The 19,241-nt window shown below is 39.5% G+C and overlaps 1 protein-coding gene across 1 annotated transcript in view; it reads left to right on the top strand.

The window, feature by feature from the left end:
- The window catches only part of LOC122790518 (vomeronasal type-2 receptor 26-like), a 37,312-nt gene extending 31,198 nt beyond the window's left edge, over positions 1 to 6,114 (top strand). Inside the window, exon 3 of the mRNA XM_044058069.1 lies at positions 5,371 to 6,114. Coding sequence (XP_043914004.1) covers positions 5,371 to 6,114 — 744 coding nt within the window. The remainder of the gene's footprint in view (positions 1 to 5,370) is intronic.
- Positions 6,115 to 19,241: the final 13,127 nt, after the last annotated feature.

Raw genomic sequence — 19,241 nt, 5'->3', positions numbered from 1 at the left:
TTAAATGGCTCGTGTGATAATTTTCACAAAGTAGGTACAGAGAATCACTAGTTGAGTACAACTGCTGCTCAGAATAAAGCTCCAATTCCTGAAGACCTTTTGATAAAGATCTTCCCAAGATGGAAACAATAAATTACTGACAATCTCAGACTGGAGATCCATTATCTCCCTTTCCAATTTAATCATTCCCTCTTGTTGTCATTCAGGGTCTATGTTAAATCAGTGGACACGTAAAAAGTGAACACTGATTTAATGACCCTCTTTAAGATAAAAATCCTGAACACTCGGAACAGTGATTTTTTTTCCCCAGGGAAAGAAATTGCTATTCCAGAAAAAAAAAAAAATTCAAAACAGTAAATAAAGTGGGGGCTGTGCCCCACACCCACCCTACTTAAATATACCAACTCCGAGATCACACCACAGTGGAGGAAATGGCAAAGTCCCAAAAACAGCCCAGCATTTTTTTCCCCTGGGAAAAAAATTGCTGTTCTGAGTGTTTGAGATTTTCAGCTTTTGCTTAAAGAGGGTCGATAAATCAGTGTTTGCTTTTTTAAATGTTTGCTGATTTAATATAGACCCATCATTCATCAGTATGCATACAAATTCCATGCTATTTAACATTCGAAGGAGGTGATATTTTTCATTCTGATGAAGTTCTCATTTCCAATAGTGAGGAACACAAGTGCTCCATTGTTATTAAATTGTTGACTGTGTCCTATGGTCTTGCATGCTTTTTTAACAATATCCACCAAGGATTTGTGCATGGAGACCAAACTTCTAAAACAAATTTCATGACAGGTAAAGCTGTCAGGCTGAAAGGAGATCTCTGCAATCACAACAACATCACCAAATTCCTTATTTTTTAGCTTATTGTCATGTAAATGACGTTGGAAAAAATATTATCGATTGGTTCAAAATTTAGCTTGAAAACAGGACATTTCATGTCGTGGCTAACAATCAGCTTTCTTACAATAACATTCTTAATACAGGTGTTCCACAAGGGCTCTATCTGGGAATGCCTGTTTTTATTCTTTACTCTTTAATGACCTAAATAAAGACCCCCTTCATTGGATGTTGCATTATGTGAAGATGGGATTCTCCTTCTAAAAGCAAACAAATCCTTATCCAGCCTACAAAATCAACTAATCCTTCAGTTTTGTGTGCCAGTGCACTACAGATAATAAACCATTAATAAATCATAACAAAATAAATGCTATGCTATTTGCACCCCTCACATATTCCACACGCTGGCTGATATTACTATTATTCACATTGAAAAGAACAGTAACCTTGTGGTTTATGAGTACAGATGCTTACAATTTACCTTGTCCCTTCACCAAACTTCATTACGCAGACTAGAATTCTAGTTAATAAACTCCTTGTTCAATAAAACTCTGCTATAAAATGTCACATCTTCTGCTTCCTACTGTCTAGACAGGATTAGCCATACATTCCTTATGAATGCAGGCTACCTTGCCTGACTTTTCATTCAACTTACAACCTACAAAGACTGCAGATTACTGACAAAAAAGATGCAGATTAGTTCTCCTTCAGATGTTCACTCTCTCCACTGCAGTATTAAGCAGAAGTTAGGGTAGCTCTCCATAACCAAAACAGCAGCTCATCTTCTAGATGCAGATTAGTTCTCCTTCAGATGTTCACTCTCTCCACTGCAGTATTAAGCAGAAGTTAGGGTAGCTCTCCATAACCAAAACAGAGGCTCATCTTCTAGATGCAGATTAGTTCTCCTTCAGATGTTCACTCTCTCCACTGCAGTATTAAGCAGAAGTTAGGGTAGCTCTCCATAACCAAAACAGCAGCTCATCTTCTAGATGCAGATTAGTTCTCCTTCAGATGTTCACTCTCCACTGCAGTATTAAGCAGAAGTTAGGGTAGCTCTCCATAACCAAAACAGCAGCTCATCTTCTAGATGCAGATTAGTTCTCCTTCAGATGTTCACTCTCTCCACTGCAGTATTAAGCAGAAGTTAGGGTAGCTCTCCATAACCAAAACAGAGGCTCATCTTCTAGATGCAGATTAGTTCTCCTTCAGATGTTCACTCTCTCCACTGCAGTATTAAGCAGAAGTTAGGGTAGCTCTCCATAACCAAAACAGCAGCTCATCTTCTAGATGCAGATTAGTTCTCCTTCAGATGTTCACTCTCTCCACTGCAGTATTAAGCAGAAGTTAGGGTAGCTCTCCATAACCAAAACAACAGCTCATCTTCTAGATGCAGATTAGTTCTCCTTCAGATGTTCACTCTCTCCACTGCAATATTAAGCAGAAGTTAGGGTAGCTCTCCATAACCAAAACAGCAGCTCATCTTCTAGATGCAGATTAGTTCTCCTTCAGATGTTCACTCTCTCCACTGCAGTATTAAGCAGAAGTTAGGGTAGCTCTCCATAACCAAAACAGCAGCTCATCTTCTAGATGCAGATTAGTTCTCCTTCAGATGTTCACTCTCTCCACTGCAGTATTAAGCAGAAGTTAGGGTAGCTCTCCATAACCAAAACAGCAGCTCATCTTCATGGCACCCTGCTATTCAAGATCTTGAAAAAGTTAAATTGCCCCCCTGAGAAGAAAACTCCCTTTCAGCCTCTCAGAGAGCATGTTTGCTCAATAAAAAACACACAGGATGACTACATCACACTTAGATGACCTCAGTTCAAGACTGCCCTAGGAGAAAACACTTTCTTCTGGATAAGTCCAGCCTTGTGGAGTGAATTTCTTTCTGAAATGAAGTCCAAAGAATGTCATCATAATTTAAAAGAGGTGGTTTTGGAACATGTTAAGAATAAAGTGGTATGTAAATGCTTTAAGGACACTGGTTAAACAACTACTTTTCAAACAACGAAGCAATCCAATGGAAAGATTGAGCCAAAAACAAACTCAAAACCAAGTAAAACTCAGTCAGTCACTCTAGACTCAATAAAGGCCAATTCAAATAAAATGACCAATGTCAAATAAATCAGATAGTAAAGTTTACAAATAATAAAAACTCTCTAATGCCAAATGCAAGATTAAGAGCTTTCATTCCACAATGGGGAACTTCATCAGAATACAGCCATAATCAAAATAAGCATTTAAATACACCCTGACCATATCCTATTGTTCACATTGTTAAGAAATTACAGAATTTCATTGGTCACTACCCTAATTAATCTAAAGCAGCTAACGAATGAACAATAAAAAACTCTATAAGACTGACAATGGCTGGTACTGGGGAGGGGGGATTTAACTGTAGGCAAGGATGGTGTAGTGGTATGGTGCTGTGATTGTAGAGGGCAGCATCCTGGGTTTCAGACTTGGCAGGGATGACTATTTTGAGACTGCAAAAGTACCTCACAAAGAGGATCCTAGGCCTTAAACACTTGTCCTATATGGATGGACTCCAAAAACTCCATCTATTCTCTGTCTCATATCACCTACTTAGAGGCGATCTCTGCTTGCCTTATAAATCCATGTTTAACCCAGTTGTGTTAGAAATGTTACATCTAACGAAATCCCAATCCTTCTGCACCAAACACTCCAGAGACCTCAACCACATTACCACAATCAACAGAACATGTTTGAGGGACAGGTTCATAACCCAGAAACTGGCCATGCTATGGAAAAGACTTCCCATACATGTTAAGCAGAGCACCTCACTGGCCCGCTTCAAGAGAAATCTTGATGAGTGGGTGGGAAATAGAAAATTAACCTTGGGGATCACTCCAGTGGCTCTACTTGACAGAGGCACTGGAAACTAAGGTCAGGTGGCACAATGCCAGCGTAGTCCTATGGACTAAGCTTGTAAAGGCTCCAGGGTCATTAGCCTAGTACACACCTATGAACCCATGAACCTACAATCCATGGTTAATGAATGCCAATGACACATTTGTTTTACTTGTTGCTGGTATATCAGTAACAACATAAGACTGCAATGTCTGGCACTGGGTGATTTCTCACTCATAGGCATTCTAACTGGATCACAACTGATTTCATTGACATTGGTAATTGGAAGCACAGTTATTTATATTTTTATAAGACATGCTTATATTCTGGCTCTTAACTTTGTATGCATCCATACATCCATAACCCCCTTTTCCCATTCTGGAACTTGGGTTTGGGGAGTTACATCACAGTGACCATCATCTAGAACCAGTGTTCACAGCACCAGGTGGCTAGCCTGCTGTGGTTGTTCTTCTATACCCTTCACTCACACATGCATGTGAACTCACTCTTATGGCAAATTTAGAGTGTCCAGTTCACCTACTGCTTGTCTGTAGAATGTGGGAGTAAACTGGAGCACTCAGAGAAAAGCCAGTCAAATAGAGAGGACATGCAGACTCCAAACAGGAGGAACTACAGTCAGGAATTGAACAGGAGACCCTCTTGCTGTGAGACATCACTACCCACTGCACTGTGAGCCTCCTATTCTTTGTAACTTTCTATCCACCCCACCCTTTTTCCATAGTGAAACTATTTATTACATTAATCATAGCACACTTATCTTATAATTGATTATGCAACAGTTAATTCCTCAAAGAGCTACTGCTATTGTGAAACCTCACATTCAGATATAGCTATACAGTTAATATAGGTATTTTAAATGTCATACTAGCTTTGCACTGCTAATGTATGAATATTCTGTATAATTGTTGGGAATTCCAGTTATTAAGGAATTATACAATGAATGAAGAATGCACAGGACTGAAAACAATATTTCACTTGATCAGCATAACATGGAGTTTACAATAAGAAATTGGGGTTGCAATACCCCTTTATACATAATTTGCCCTCCTGCCTCAGATGTAGTAATCTGTTGTGTGTTTGGTTCTGTAAGATATGATTTGCCAAATCTTGTTTGTGATGCACATTGTATATTTTGTTCCACAATACTGTCATGATAGCAACATAACAACTGCATGGAATTCCATATTACTTATATAGCATGATAGTCTAATCACAGCTCAAATGTGTATGTACTTTCCTGTTATAACATCAAAACATATACTTCTATATATTTATGTTATGACTTAATTTCTTTAATAATTTCTTTTTTATTCTGTGAAATATTCATTTAACGTATTTCTTTCACCTCTATAAAATGTAAATTACTGTTATCGTTTTTAAAAATATATGTATGTAGATACTATAGTTACAGTTACAAATGATATGAGTAGATTTATTCATTCATATGTTTGATTATAGGTTCTAAAGATTGTTTATCTTGTCCATTGGAAGAATGGCCCAATGAAAGAAAGGACAAATGTATTCTGCGATCTAAAGAGTTCCTATCCTACAGTGATCCCCTGGGAGCTTTTTTTGACTGCCACTTCAATTACCTTTTCTCTTGTCACATTTGCAGTTCTTGTTATTTTTGTCCAGTTTTGTGAAACTACTGTTGTCAGAGCAAACAATCGAAACCTGAGTTATCTGCTCCTTGTATCCATTCAGCTCTGTTTCCTCTGCTCACTGAATTTTATTGGCTACCCTAATGGAATTATCTGTAGACTCCGTCAGACAATGTTTGGTGTAACATTTGTTTTATCAGTCTCCTGTGTTTTGGCTAAGACTGTTACGGTTGTTGTGGCCTTTAGACTAACAAACCCCAAAAGCCGTTTAAGAAGATGGATGGGAATGCAGCTGGCTTACATCATAGTAACAGTGTGCACATCTGTTCAGATCCTCATATGTGTCATCTGGACTGCCTTCTCCTCTCCATTTCCAGAGCAGAACTTTTCATCTAAACCGGGGGTGATAATTATCGAATGCAATGAAGGTTCGGTGGTTGCTTTCTGGTGCATGCTGGGTTACATGGGTCTGCTGGCTTGTTTCTGCTTTGTTATAGCATTTATGTCTAGACACCTGCCAGACAGCTTTAATGAGGCCAAGTTCATCACTTTCAGCATGGTTGTGTTTATTAGTGTCTGGCTTCAGTTCATCCCTGCTTACCTCAGCACTAAGGGAAAATACATGGTAGCTGTAGAGATATTTGCCCTTATTGCTTCTAGTGCTGGGCTGCTTATCGGTATATTTTTCCCAAAGTGCTACATCATTCTAATGAAACCTGAACAAAACACAAAGGAATATTTACGGGGGAAAGGAGCATGGCATGATATGAATACTTAGGGCGAAACATGTAACAGTATGTGTATGTGTATCTTTCTCATACATTTCACACAGCACGATGCGTTATTTACAAGCTGTAGGTTTCCATTTTCTTTTTCTGATTGTAATTTGTAATTAGTTCTCAAAGTATTTTATTCTGATTTATGTGCATGTCTTATCATAATGTGTAGTATGTAATTAATCTAATTTGCTGACTTACTAATGAATATAAATAAAACAATACATAATTGTGCAATGTTTAATGCTCCTTGGTTTAAAATAGTGCATCCCATCAACCCCAGGTGATACTTATGCATATGACTGTTCTTACAGTGACTGTAACTGTGAACAATGTAATGAGGTACCCCAGGTGATACTTATGCATATGACTGTTCTTACAGTGACTGTAACTGTGAATAACGTAATGAGGAACCCCAGGTGATACTTATGCATATGACTGTTCTTACAGTGACTGTAACTGTGAACAGTAATGAGGTACCCCAGGTGATACTTATGCATATGACTGTTCTTACAGTGACTGTAACTGTGAACAGTAATGAGGAACCCCAGGTGATACTTATGCATATGACTGTTCTTACAGTGAATGTAACTGTGAACAGTAATGAGGTACCCCAGGTGATGCTTATGCATATGACTGTTCTTACAGTGACTGCAACTGTGAACAGTAACGAGGTACCCCAGGTGATACTTATGCATATGACTGTTCTTACAGTGACTGTAACTGTGAACAGTAACGAGGTACCCCAGGTGATACTTATGCATATGACTGTTCTTACAGTGACTGTAACTGTGAACAGCAATGAGGAACCCCAGGTGATACTTATGCATATGACTGTTCTTACAGTGACTGTAACTGTGAACAACGTAATGAAGAACCCCAGGTGATACTTATGCATATGACTGTTCTTACAGTGAATGTAACTGTGAACAGTAATGAGGTACCCCAGGTGATACTTATGCATATGACTGTTCTTACAGTGACTGTAACTGCGAACAGTAATGAGGAACCCCAGGTGATACTTATGCATATGACTGTTCTTACAGTGACTGTAACTGTGAACAATGTAATGTGGAACCTGAGGTGATACTTATGCATATGACTGTTCTTACAGTGACTGTAACTGCGAACAGTAATGAGGAACCCCAGGTGATACTTATGCATATGACTGTTCTTACAGTGACTGTAACTGCGAACAGTAATGAGGAACCCCAGGTGATACTTATGCATATGACTGTTCTTACAGTGACTGTAACTGTGAACAATGTAATGTGGAACCTGAGGTGATACTTATGCATATGACTGTTCTTACAGTGACTGTAACTGCGAACAGTAATGAGGAACCCCAGGTGATACTTATGCATATGACTGTTCTTACAGTGACTGTAACTGTGAACAGTAATTAGGTACCCCAGGTGATACTTATGCATATGACTGTTCTTACAGTGACTGTAACTGTGAACAGTAATGAGGAACCCCAGGTGATACTTATGCATATGACTGTTCTTACAGTGACTGTAACTGTGAACAATGTAATGTGGAACCCCAGGTGATACTTATGCATATGACTGTTCTTACAGTGACTGTAACTGCGAACAGTAATGAGGAACCCCAGGTAATACTTATGCATATGACTGTTCTTACAGTGACTGTAACTGTGAACAATGTAATGTGGAACCCCAGGTGATACTTATGCATATGACTGTTCTTACAGTGACTGTAACTGCGAACAGTAATGAGGAACCCCAGGTGATACTTATGCATATGACTGTTCTTACAGTGACTGTAACTGTGAACAATGTAATGTGGAACCCCAGGTGATACTTATGCATATGACTGTTCTTACAGTGACTGTAACTGTGAACAGTAATGAGGAACCCCAGGTGATACTTGTGCATATGACTGTTCTTACAGTGACTGTAACTGTGAACAATGTAATGTGGAACCCCGGGTGATACTTATGCATATGACTGTTCTTACAGTGACTGTAACTGTGAACAATGTAATGTGGAACCCCGGGTGATACTTATGCATATGACTGTTCTTACAGTGACTGTAACTGCGAACAGTAATGAGGAACCCCAGGTGATACTTATGCATATGACCGTTCTTACAGTGACTGTAACTGTGAACAATGTAATGAGGAACCCCAGGTGATACTTATGCATATGACTGTTCTTACATTGACTGTAACTGTGAACAATGTAATGTGGAACCCCAGGTGATACTTATGCATATGACTGTTCTTACAGTGACTGTAACTGTGAACAGTAATGAGGAACCCCAGGTGATACTTATGCATATGACTGTTCTTACAGTGACTGTAACTGTGAACAATGTAATGTGGAACCCCAGGTGATACTTATGCATATGACTGTTCTTACAGTGACTGTAACTGCGAACAGTAATGAGGAACCCCAGGTGATACAATCATCTCTGGGTCACTGCTGGACAGAGGCACAACAAACTAATGGGCACAGTATTTTTTCATATAAGGGGTGGCGTAAGCCACAATAATTTGGGCTAGGCTTATAAATGCCTTAGGGCAGATAGCCTAGTATAAACCTATGAACCTATGAACCTATACTTATGCATATGACTGTTCTTACAGTGACTGTAACTGTGAACAATGTAATGAGGAACCCCAGGTGATACTTATGCATATGACTGTTCTTACAGTGACTGTAACTGCGAACAGTAATGAGGAACCCCAGGTGATACGTATGCATATGACTGTTCTTACAGTGACTGTAACTGTGAATAACATAATGAGGAACCCCAGGTGATACTTATGCATATGACTGTTCTTACAGTGACTGTAACTGTGAACAGTAATGAGGTACCCCAGGTGATACTTATGCATATGACTGTTCTTACAGTGACTGTAACTGAGAACAGTAATGAGGAACCCCAGGTGATACTTATGCATATGACTGTTCTTACAGTGAATGTAACTGTGAACAGTAATGAGGTACCCTAGGTGATGCTTATGCATATGACTGTTCTTACAGTGACTACAACTGTGAACAGTAATGAGGTACCCCAGGTGATACTTATGCATATGATTGTTCTTAAAGTGACTGTAACTGTGAACAGTAACGAGGTACCCCAGGTGATACTTATGCATATGACTGTTCTTACAGTGACTGTAACTGTGAACAGTAATGAGGAACCCCAGGTGATACTTATGCGTATGACTGTTCTTACAGTGACTGTAACTGTGAACAATGTAATGTGGAACCCCAGGTGATACTTATGCATATGACTGTTCTTACAGTGACTGTAACTGTGAACAGTAATGAGGAACCCCAGGTGATACTTATGCATATGACTGTTCTTACAGTGACTGTAACTGTGAACAATGTAATGAGGAACCCCAGGTGATACTTATGCATATGACTGTTCTTACAGTGACTGTAACTGCGAACAGTAATGAGGAACCCCAGGTGATACTTATGCATATGACTGTTCTTACAGTGACTGTAACTGTGAACAGTAATTAGGTACCCCAGGTGATACTTATGCATATGACTGTTCTTACAGTGACTGTAAAACAGTAATGAGGAACCCCAGGTAATACTTATGCATATGACTGTTCTTACAGTGACTGTAACTGTGAACAATGTAATGTGGAACCCCAGGTGATACTTATGCATATGACTGTTCTTACAGTGACTGTAACTGCGAACAGTAATGAGGAACCCCAGGTGATACTTATGCATATGACTGTTCTTACAGTGACTGTAACTGTGAACAATGTAATGTGGAACCCCAGGTGATACTTATGCATATGACTGTTCTTACAGTGACTGTAACTGTGAACAGTAACGAGGAACCCCAGGTGATACTTATGCATATGACTGTTCTTACAGTGACTGTAACTGTGAACAATGTAATGTGGAACCCCGGGTGATACTTATGCATATGACTGTTCTTACAGTGACTGTAACTGTGAACAATGTAATGTGGAACCCCGGGTGATACTTATGCATATGACTGTTCTTACAGTGACTGTAACTGCGAACAGTAATGAGGAACCCCAGGTGATACTTATGCATATGACCGTTCTTACAGTGACTGTAACTGTGAACAATGTAATGAGGAACCCCAGGTGATACTTATGCATATGACTGTTCTTACATTGACTGTAACTGTGAACAATGTAATGTGGAACCCCAGGTGATACTTATGCATATGACTGTTCTTACAGTGACTGTAACTGTGAACAGTAATGAGGAACCCCAGGTGATACTTATGCATATGACTGTTCTTACAGTGACTGTAACTGTGAACAATGTAATGTGGAACCCCAGGTGATACTTATGCATATGACTGTTCTTACAGTGACTGTAACTGCGAACAGTAATGAGGAACCCCAGGTGATACTTATGCATATGACTGTTCTTACAGTGACTGTAACTGTGAACAATGTAATGAGGAACCCCAGGTGATACTTATGCATATGACTGTTCTTACAGTGACTGTAACTGCGAACAGTAATGAGGAACCCCAGGTGATACGTATGCATATGACTGTTCTTACAGTGACTGTAACTGTGAATAACATAATGAGGAACCCCAGGTGATACTTATGCATATGACTGTTCTTACAGTGACTGTAACTGTGAACAGTAATGAGGTACCCCAGGTGATACTTATGCATATGACTGTTCTTACAGTGACTGTAACTGTGAACAGTAATGAGGTACCCCAGGTGATGCTTATGCATATGACTGTTCTTACAGTGACTACAACTGTGAACAGTAATGAGGTACCCCAGGTGATACTTATGCATATGACTGTTCTTAAAGTGACTGTAACTGTGAACAGTAACGAGGTACCCCAGGTGATACTTATGCATATGACTGTTCTTACAGTGACTGTAACTGTGAACAGTAATGAGGAACCCCAGGTGATACTTATGCATATGACTGTTCTTACAGTGACTGTAACTGTGAACAAAGTAATGAGGAACCCCAGGTGATACTTATGCATCTGACTGTTCTTACAGTGAATGTAACTGTGAACAGTAATGAGGTACCCCAGGTGATACTTATGCATATGACTGTTCTTACAGTGACTGTAACTGCGAACAGTAATGAGGAACCCCAGGTGATACTTATGCGTATGACTGTTCTTACAGTGACTGTAACTGTGAACAATGTAATGTGGAAGCCCAGGTGATACTTATGCATATGACTGTTCTTACAGTGACTGTAACTGCGAACAGTAATGAGGAACCCCAGGTGATACTTATGCATATGACTGTTCTTACAGTGCCTGTAACTGTGAACAATGTAATGAGGAACCCCAGGTGATACTTATGCATATGACTGTTCTTACAGTGACTGTAACTGCGAACAGTAATGAGGAACCCCAGGTGATACTTATGCATATGACTGTTCTTACAGTGACTGTAACTGTGAACAGTAATTAGGTACCCCAGGTGATACTTATGCATATGACTGTTCTTACAGTGACTGTAACTGTGAACAATGTAATGTGGAACCCCAGGTGATACTTATGCATATGGCTGTTCTTACAGTGACTGTAACTGTGAACAGTAATGAGGAACCCCAGGTGATACTTATGCATATGACTGTTCTTACAGTGACTGTAACTGTGAACAGTATTGAGGAACCACAGGTGATACTTATGCATATGACTGTTCTTTCAGTGACTGTAACTGTGAACAACGTAATGAGGAACCCCAGGTGATACTTATGCATATGACTGTTCTTACAGTGAATGTAACTGTGAACAGTAATGAGGTACCCTAGGTGATACTTATGCATATGACTGTTCTTACAGTGACTGTAACTGCGAACAGTAATGAGGAACCCCAGGTGATACTTATGCGTATGACTGTTCTTACAGTGACTGTAACTGTGAACAATGTAATGTGGAACCCCAGGTGATACTTATGCATATGACTGTTCTTACATTGACTGTAACTGCAAACAGTAATGAAGAACCCCAGGTGATACTTATGCATATGACTGTTCTTACAGTGACTGTAACTGTGAACAATGTAATGAGGAACCCCAGGTGATACTTATGCATATTACTGTTCTTACAGTGACTGTAACTGCGAACAGTAATGAGGAACCCCAGGTGATACTTATGCATATGACTGTTCTTACAGTGACTGTAACTGTGAACAGTAATTAGGTACCCCAGGTGATACTTATGCATATGACTGTTCTTACAGTGACTGTAACTGTGAACAGTAATGAGGAACCCCAGGTGATACTTATGCATATGACTGTTCTTACAGTGACTGTAACTGTGAACAATGTAATGTGGAACCCCAGGTGATACTTATGCATATGACTGTTCTTACAGTGACTGTAACTGCGAACAGTAATGAGGAACCCCAGGTGATACTTATGCATATGACTTTTCTTACAGTGACTGTAACTGTGAACAATGTAATGTGGAACCCCAGGTGATACTTATGCATATGACTGTTCTTACAGTGACTGTAACTGCGAACAGTAATGAGGAACCCCAGGTGATACTTATGCATATGACTGTTCTTACAGTGACTGTAACTTTGAACAATGTAATGTGGAACCCCAGGTGATACTTATGCATATGACTGTTCTTACAGTGACTGTAACTGTGAACAGTAATGAGGAACCCCAGGTGATACTTATGCATATGACTGTTCTTACAGTGACTGTAACTGTGAACAATGTAATGTGGAACCCCAGGTGATACTTATGCATATGACTGTTCTTACAGTGACTGTAACTGCGAACAGTAATGAGAAACCCCAGGTGATACTTATGCATATGACTGTTCTTACAGTGACTGTAACTGTGAACAATGTAATGAGGAACCCCAGGTGATACTTATGCATATGACTCTTCTTACATTGACTGTAACTGTGAACAATGTAATGTGGAACCCCAGGTGATACTTATGCATATGACTGTTCTTACAGTGACTGTAACTGTGAACAGTAATGAGGAACCCCAGGTGATACTTATGCATATGACTGTTCTTACAGTGACTGTAACTGTGAACAATGTAATGTGGAACCCCAGGTGATACTTATGCATATGACTGTTCTTACAGTGACTGTAACTGCGAACAGTAATGAGGAACCCCGGGTGATACTTATGCATGTGACTGTTCTTACAGTGACTGTAACTGTGAACAATGTAAAGTGGAACCCCAGGTGATACTTATGCATATGACTGTTCTTACAGTGACTGTAACTGTGAACAGTAATGAGGAACCCCAGGTGATACTTATGCATATGACTGTTCTTACAGTGACTGTAACTGTGAACAAAGTAATGAGGAACCCCAGGTGATACTTATGCATATGACTGTTCTTACAGTGAATGTAACTGTGAACAGTAATGAGGTACCCCAGGTGATACTTATGCATATGACTGTTCTTACAGTGACTGTAACTGCGAACAGTAATGAGGAACCCCAGGTGATACTTATGCGTATGACTGCTCTTACAGTGACTGTAACTGTGAACAATGTAATGTGGAACCCCAGGTGATACTTATGCATATGACTGTTCTTACAGTGACTGTAACTGCGAACAGTAATGAGGAACCCCAGGTGATACTTATGCATATGACTGTTCTTACAGTGACTGTAACTGTGAACAATGTAATGAGGAACCCCAGGTGATACTTATGCATATGACTGTTCTTACAGTGACTGTAACTGCGAACAGTAATGAGAATCCCCAGGTGATACTTATGCATATGACTGTTCTTACAGTGACTGTAACTGTGAACAGTAATTAGGTACCCCAGGTGATACTTATGCATATGACTGTTCTTACAGTGACTGTAACTGTGAACAGTAATGAGGAACCCCAGGTGATACTTATGCATATGACTGTTCTTACAGTGACTGTAACTGTGAACAATGTAATGTGGAACCCCAGGTGATACTTATGCATATGACTGTTCTTACAGTGACTGTAACTGTGAACAGTAATGAGGAACCCCAGGTGATACTTATGCATATGACTGTTCTTACAGTGACTGTAACTGTGAACAATGTAATGTGGAACCCCAGGTGATAATTATGCATATGACTGTTCTTACATTGACTGTAACTGCGAACAGTAATGAGGAACCCCAGGTGATACTTATGCATATGACTGTTCTTACAGTGTCTGTAACTGTGAACAATGTAATGAGGAACCCCAGGTGATACTTATGCATATGACTGTTCTTACAGTGACTGTAACTGCGAACAGTAATGAGGAACCCCAGGTGATACTTATGCATATGACTGTTCTTACAGTGACTGTAACTGTGAACAGTAATTAGGTACCCCAGGTGATACTTATGCATATGACTGTTCTTACAGTGACTGTAACTGTGAACAGTAATGAGGAACCCCAGGTGATACTTATGCATATGACTGTTCTTACAGTGACTGTAACTGTGAACAATGTAATGTGGAACCCCAGGTGATACTTATGCATATGACTGTTCTTACAGTGACTGTAACTGCGAACAGTAATGAGGAACCCCAGGTGATACTTATGCATATGACTGTTCTTACAGTGACTGTAACTGTGAACAATGTAATGTGGAACCCCAGGTGATACTTATGCATATGACTGTTCTTACAGTGACTGTAACTGCGAACAGTAATGAGGAACCCCAGGTGATACTTATGCATATGACTGTTCTTACAGTGACTGTAACTGTGAACAATGTAATGTGGAACCCCAGGTGATACTTATGCATATGACTGTTCTTACAGTGACTGTAACTGTGAACAGTAATGAGGAACCCCAGGTGATACTTATGCACATGACTGTTCTTACAGTGACTGTAACTGTGAACAATGTAATGTGGAACCCCAGGTGATACTTATGCATATGACTGTTCTTACAGTGACTGTAACTGCGAACAGTAATGAGGAACCCCAGGTGATACTTATGCATATGACTGTTCTTACAGTGACTGTAACTGTGATCAATGTAATGAGGAACCCCAGGTGATACTTATGCATATGACTGTTCTTACATTGACTGTAACTGTGAACAATGTAATGTGGAACCCCAGGTGATACTTATGCAGATGACTGTTCTTACAGTGACTGTAACTGTGAACAGTAATGAGGAACCCCAGGTGATACTTATGCATATGACTGTTCTTACAGTGACTGTAACTGTGAACAATGTAATGTGGAACCCCAGGTGATACTTATGCATATGACTGTTCTTACAGTGACTGTAACTGCGAACAGTAATGAGGAACCCCGGGTGATACTTATGCATATGACTGTTCCTACAGTGACTGTAACTGTGAACAATGTAATGAGGAACCCCAGGTGATACTTATGCATATGACTGTTCTTACAGTGACTGTAACTGCGAACAGTAATGAGGAACCCCAGGTGATACTTATGCATATGACTGTTCTTACAGTGACTGTAACTGTGAACAATGTAATGTGGAACCCCAGGTTATACTTATGCATATGACTGTTCTTACAGTGACTGTAACTGTGAACAGTAATGAGGTACCCCAGGTGATACTTATGCATATGTTTATTCTTACAGTGACTGTAACTGTGAACAATGTAATGTTGAACCCCAGGTGATACTTATGCATATGACTGTTCTTACAGTGACTGTAACTGCGAACAGTAATGAGGAACCCCAGGTGATACTTATGCATATGACTGTTCTTACAGTGACTGTAACTGTGAACAATGTAATGAGGAACCCCAGGTGATACTTATGCATATGACTGTTCTTACAGTGACTGTAACTGCGAACAGTAATGAGGAACCCCAGGTGATCCTTATGCATATGACTGTTCTTACAGTCACTGTAACTGTGAACAATGTAATGTGGAACCCCAGGTTATACTTATGCATATGACTGTTCTTACAGTGACTGTAACTGTGAACAGTAATGAGGTACCCCAGGTGATACTTATGCATATGACTGTTCTTACAGTGACTGTCATTGTGAACAGTAATGAGGTACCCCAGGTGATACTTATGCATATGACTGTTCTTACAGTGAATGTAACTGTGAACAGTAATGAGGTACCCCAGGTGATACTTATGCATATGACTGTTCTTACAGTGACTGTAACTGTGAACAGTAATGAGGAACCCCAGGTGATACTTATACATATGACTGTTCTTACAGTGACTGTAACTGTGAACAGTAATGAGGTACCCCAGGTGATACTTATGCATATGACTGTTCTTACAGTGACTGTAACTGTGAACAACGTAATGAGGAACCCCAGGTGATACTTATGCATATGACTGTTCTTACAGTGACTGTAACTGTGAACAATGTAATATGGTACCCCAGATGATACTTATGCATATGACTGTTCTTACAGTGACTGTAACTGTGAACGGTAATGAGGAACCCCAGGTGATACTTATGCATATGACTGTTCTTACAGTGACTGTAATTTAGAACAGTAATGAGGTACCCCAGGTGATACTTATGCATATGACTGTTCTTACAGTGACTGTAACTGTGAACAGTAATGAGGAACCCCAGGTGATACTTATGCATATGACTGTTCTTACAGTGACTGTAACTGTGAACAGTAATGAGGAACCCCAGGTGATACCTATGCATATGACTGTTCTTACAGTGAATGTAACTGAACAGTAATGAGGTACCCCAGGTGATACTTATGCATACGACTGTTCTTACAGTGACTGTAACTGTGAACAATGTAATGAGGAACCCCAGGTGATAGTTATGCATATGACTGTTCTTACAGTGACTGTAACTGTGAACAGTAATGAGGTACCCCAGGTGATACTTATGTATATGACTGTTCTTACAGTGACTGTAACTTTGAACAGTAATGAGGAACCCCAGGTGATACTTATGCATATGACTGTTCTTACAGTGACTGTAACTGTGAACAGTAATGAGGTACCCCAAGTGATACTTATGCATATGACTGTTCTTACAGTGACTGTAACTGCGAACAGTAATGAGGAACCCCAGGTGATACTTATGCATATGACTGTTCTTACAGTGACTGTAACTGTGAACAATGTAATGAGGTACCCCAGGTGATACTTATGCATATGACTGTTCTTACAGTGACTGTAACTGTGAACAACGTAATGAGGAACCCCAGGTGATACTTATGCATATGACTGTTCTGCAGCATAAGAGAGGTGTTGTACTCCAGAGTGTGTTATCTTTTGGATGAGGAGATGTTAAACTGAGATCCCATCTGCCAGAGGAGGTGCTAGCGCAGGTTGGTGCAGTTATTGAAAAGAGCACGGTCTTTAGTCAGATACATAATATTCAGTCACATCTTATTCTTAAAAATTAAAATGCATATTATTTGCATTCCATTCCATGATAAAAATAATTTCTTTCAGCCACTCTTAGCACTTTTTTTTATAACAGAAGCTTTTTAACTTTTTATCCACCCTACCCCTTTATCTTTAGACACTTCCTTAATTTATTCATGGCAGCAAGCATAACACATAATTGATTATTCAGTGTCATACTACCATCTCATATTCTATAATATCCACACTTCACTAATAAGAATCCTATCTATCTAATCAACATCATGTAATACATTTGTCATACAAACAATATATAATCGTATTCATATTAAGTTTTCATAAAACATTCATATACAAATTCTTTCCCAGCATCTTTCCATACAGACTGATTCCTATCATAATCTAACAGAACATGGTCCATTGTTTATTCTATATTATATGACTGGCCATTACTATTCCAAAATGTGCAAGCTGATTGACCAGCGTGCCCGTTGTAAATCCGACAATATACCAAAGGAAAAGGTCCAGTCGCCAGGACTTTATTCCCATTGGTATATTGTCCAAGTTTTATTTATTTTTTTTTTATTAAAAAAATAAATGAAGCTGTAGTCCCAACTCCACACATATGAGAAAGACAGTATGAAGAAAATAGAAGGACAATCAGGTACGGAATTTAAAATGAAATACAAGAACCTGGCTTCCCTTGTATTTTCTTCAAGCTGTCTTTCTTGTATGTGCGGAGTCGGGAGTGCAGCTCTCCTACCCCTAAATTGCCACAAACCAATATAAAAAAAAAGAAATTACAGAAAAACAGAGCGACAGAGATCTTTTTTTCTCCATTGCTTAATTTCCTGATTACTGATGTACTGGGTACAGGTGGGAACGCAAGTTCCAAATGCATGTGCAGTACATCAGCAATGGCAAAGCAGAACTGTCCAGTGGCAGAAGGACAGCATGGTGCCATTACACAAGGACATTATTTAAGAAAAGTATTTTTTTTCTTAAATAATGTCATTGTATAATAGCAATAACCCTCTTCTGGGTGTGGGTAATGCTGGATTTACCCTCGGTTGTCTTTGTTTGATCAATTATTGTTATTATTATTATTATTGTTGTTATTATTATATGGGTTGGAGACGGTGGCATTGACGAAAAGGCAGTAGTCACAGCTGGATGTGGCAGAGTTAAAGATGTTAAAATTTGCACTGGGTGTGACTAGGATGGACAGGATTAGGAATCAGTATATTAGAGGGTCAGCTCAGGTTGGACAATTTGGAGACAAAGCAAGAGAGGCGAGATTGCGTTGGTTTGGACATGTGCTGAGGAGGGATGCTGGTATATTGGGAAAAGGATGCTAAGGATGGAGCTGCCAGGTAAGAGGAAAAGAGGAAGGCCTAAGATAAGGTTTATGGATGTGGTGAGAGAGGACATGCAGGCAGTTGGTGTGAAAGAGCATGATGCAGAGGACAGGAAGAAATGGAAACAGATGATCCGCTGTGGCGACCCTTAACGGGAACAGCCAAAAGAAGATGATGTCTTTGTTTGATCGCTCTGGCTTCGTTCTCATGACCAAACCACACCAACCATGGGTAAATCCAGCATTACCCACACCCAGGCGTGGGTTATTGCTTAATTATAAATAATACACATTCTTTAAACTAATAGTTTATAGTTCTATATTATATTCACTAAACATTCTTTAATGTTAATATTTTAGCTGCCCCTTCACAGCCAACTTGCCAGTCATTGAACTCCATAAATAGTCATCCATTTATTTTCATCCTTAATTATTTTATTTTTATCTACAATAGATTTTGAACCTCTCTTCTATATCCTTCCATAC

The sequence above is a fragment of the Protopterus annectens genome, chromosome 16.part0 (genome assembly GCF_019279795.1).
Source record: "Protopterus annectens isolate FY-2018-M chromosome 16.part0, PAN1.0, whole genome shotgun sequence".
Taxonomy (NCBI): domain Eukaryota; kingdom Metazoa; phylum Chordata; order Ceratodontiformes; family Protopteridae; genus Protopterus; species Protopterus annectens.
Note: the sequence above shows the minus strand (reverse complement) of the source record. Positions and strands in the feature narration are given on the sequence as shown.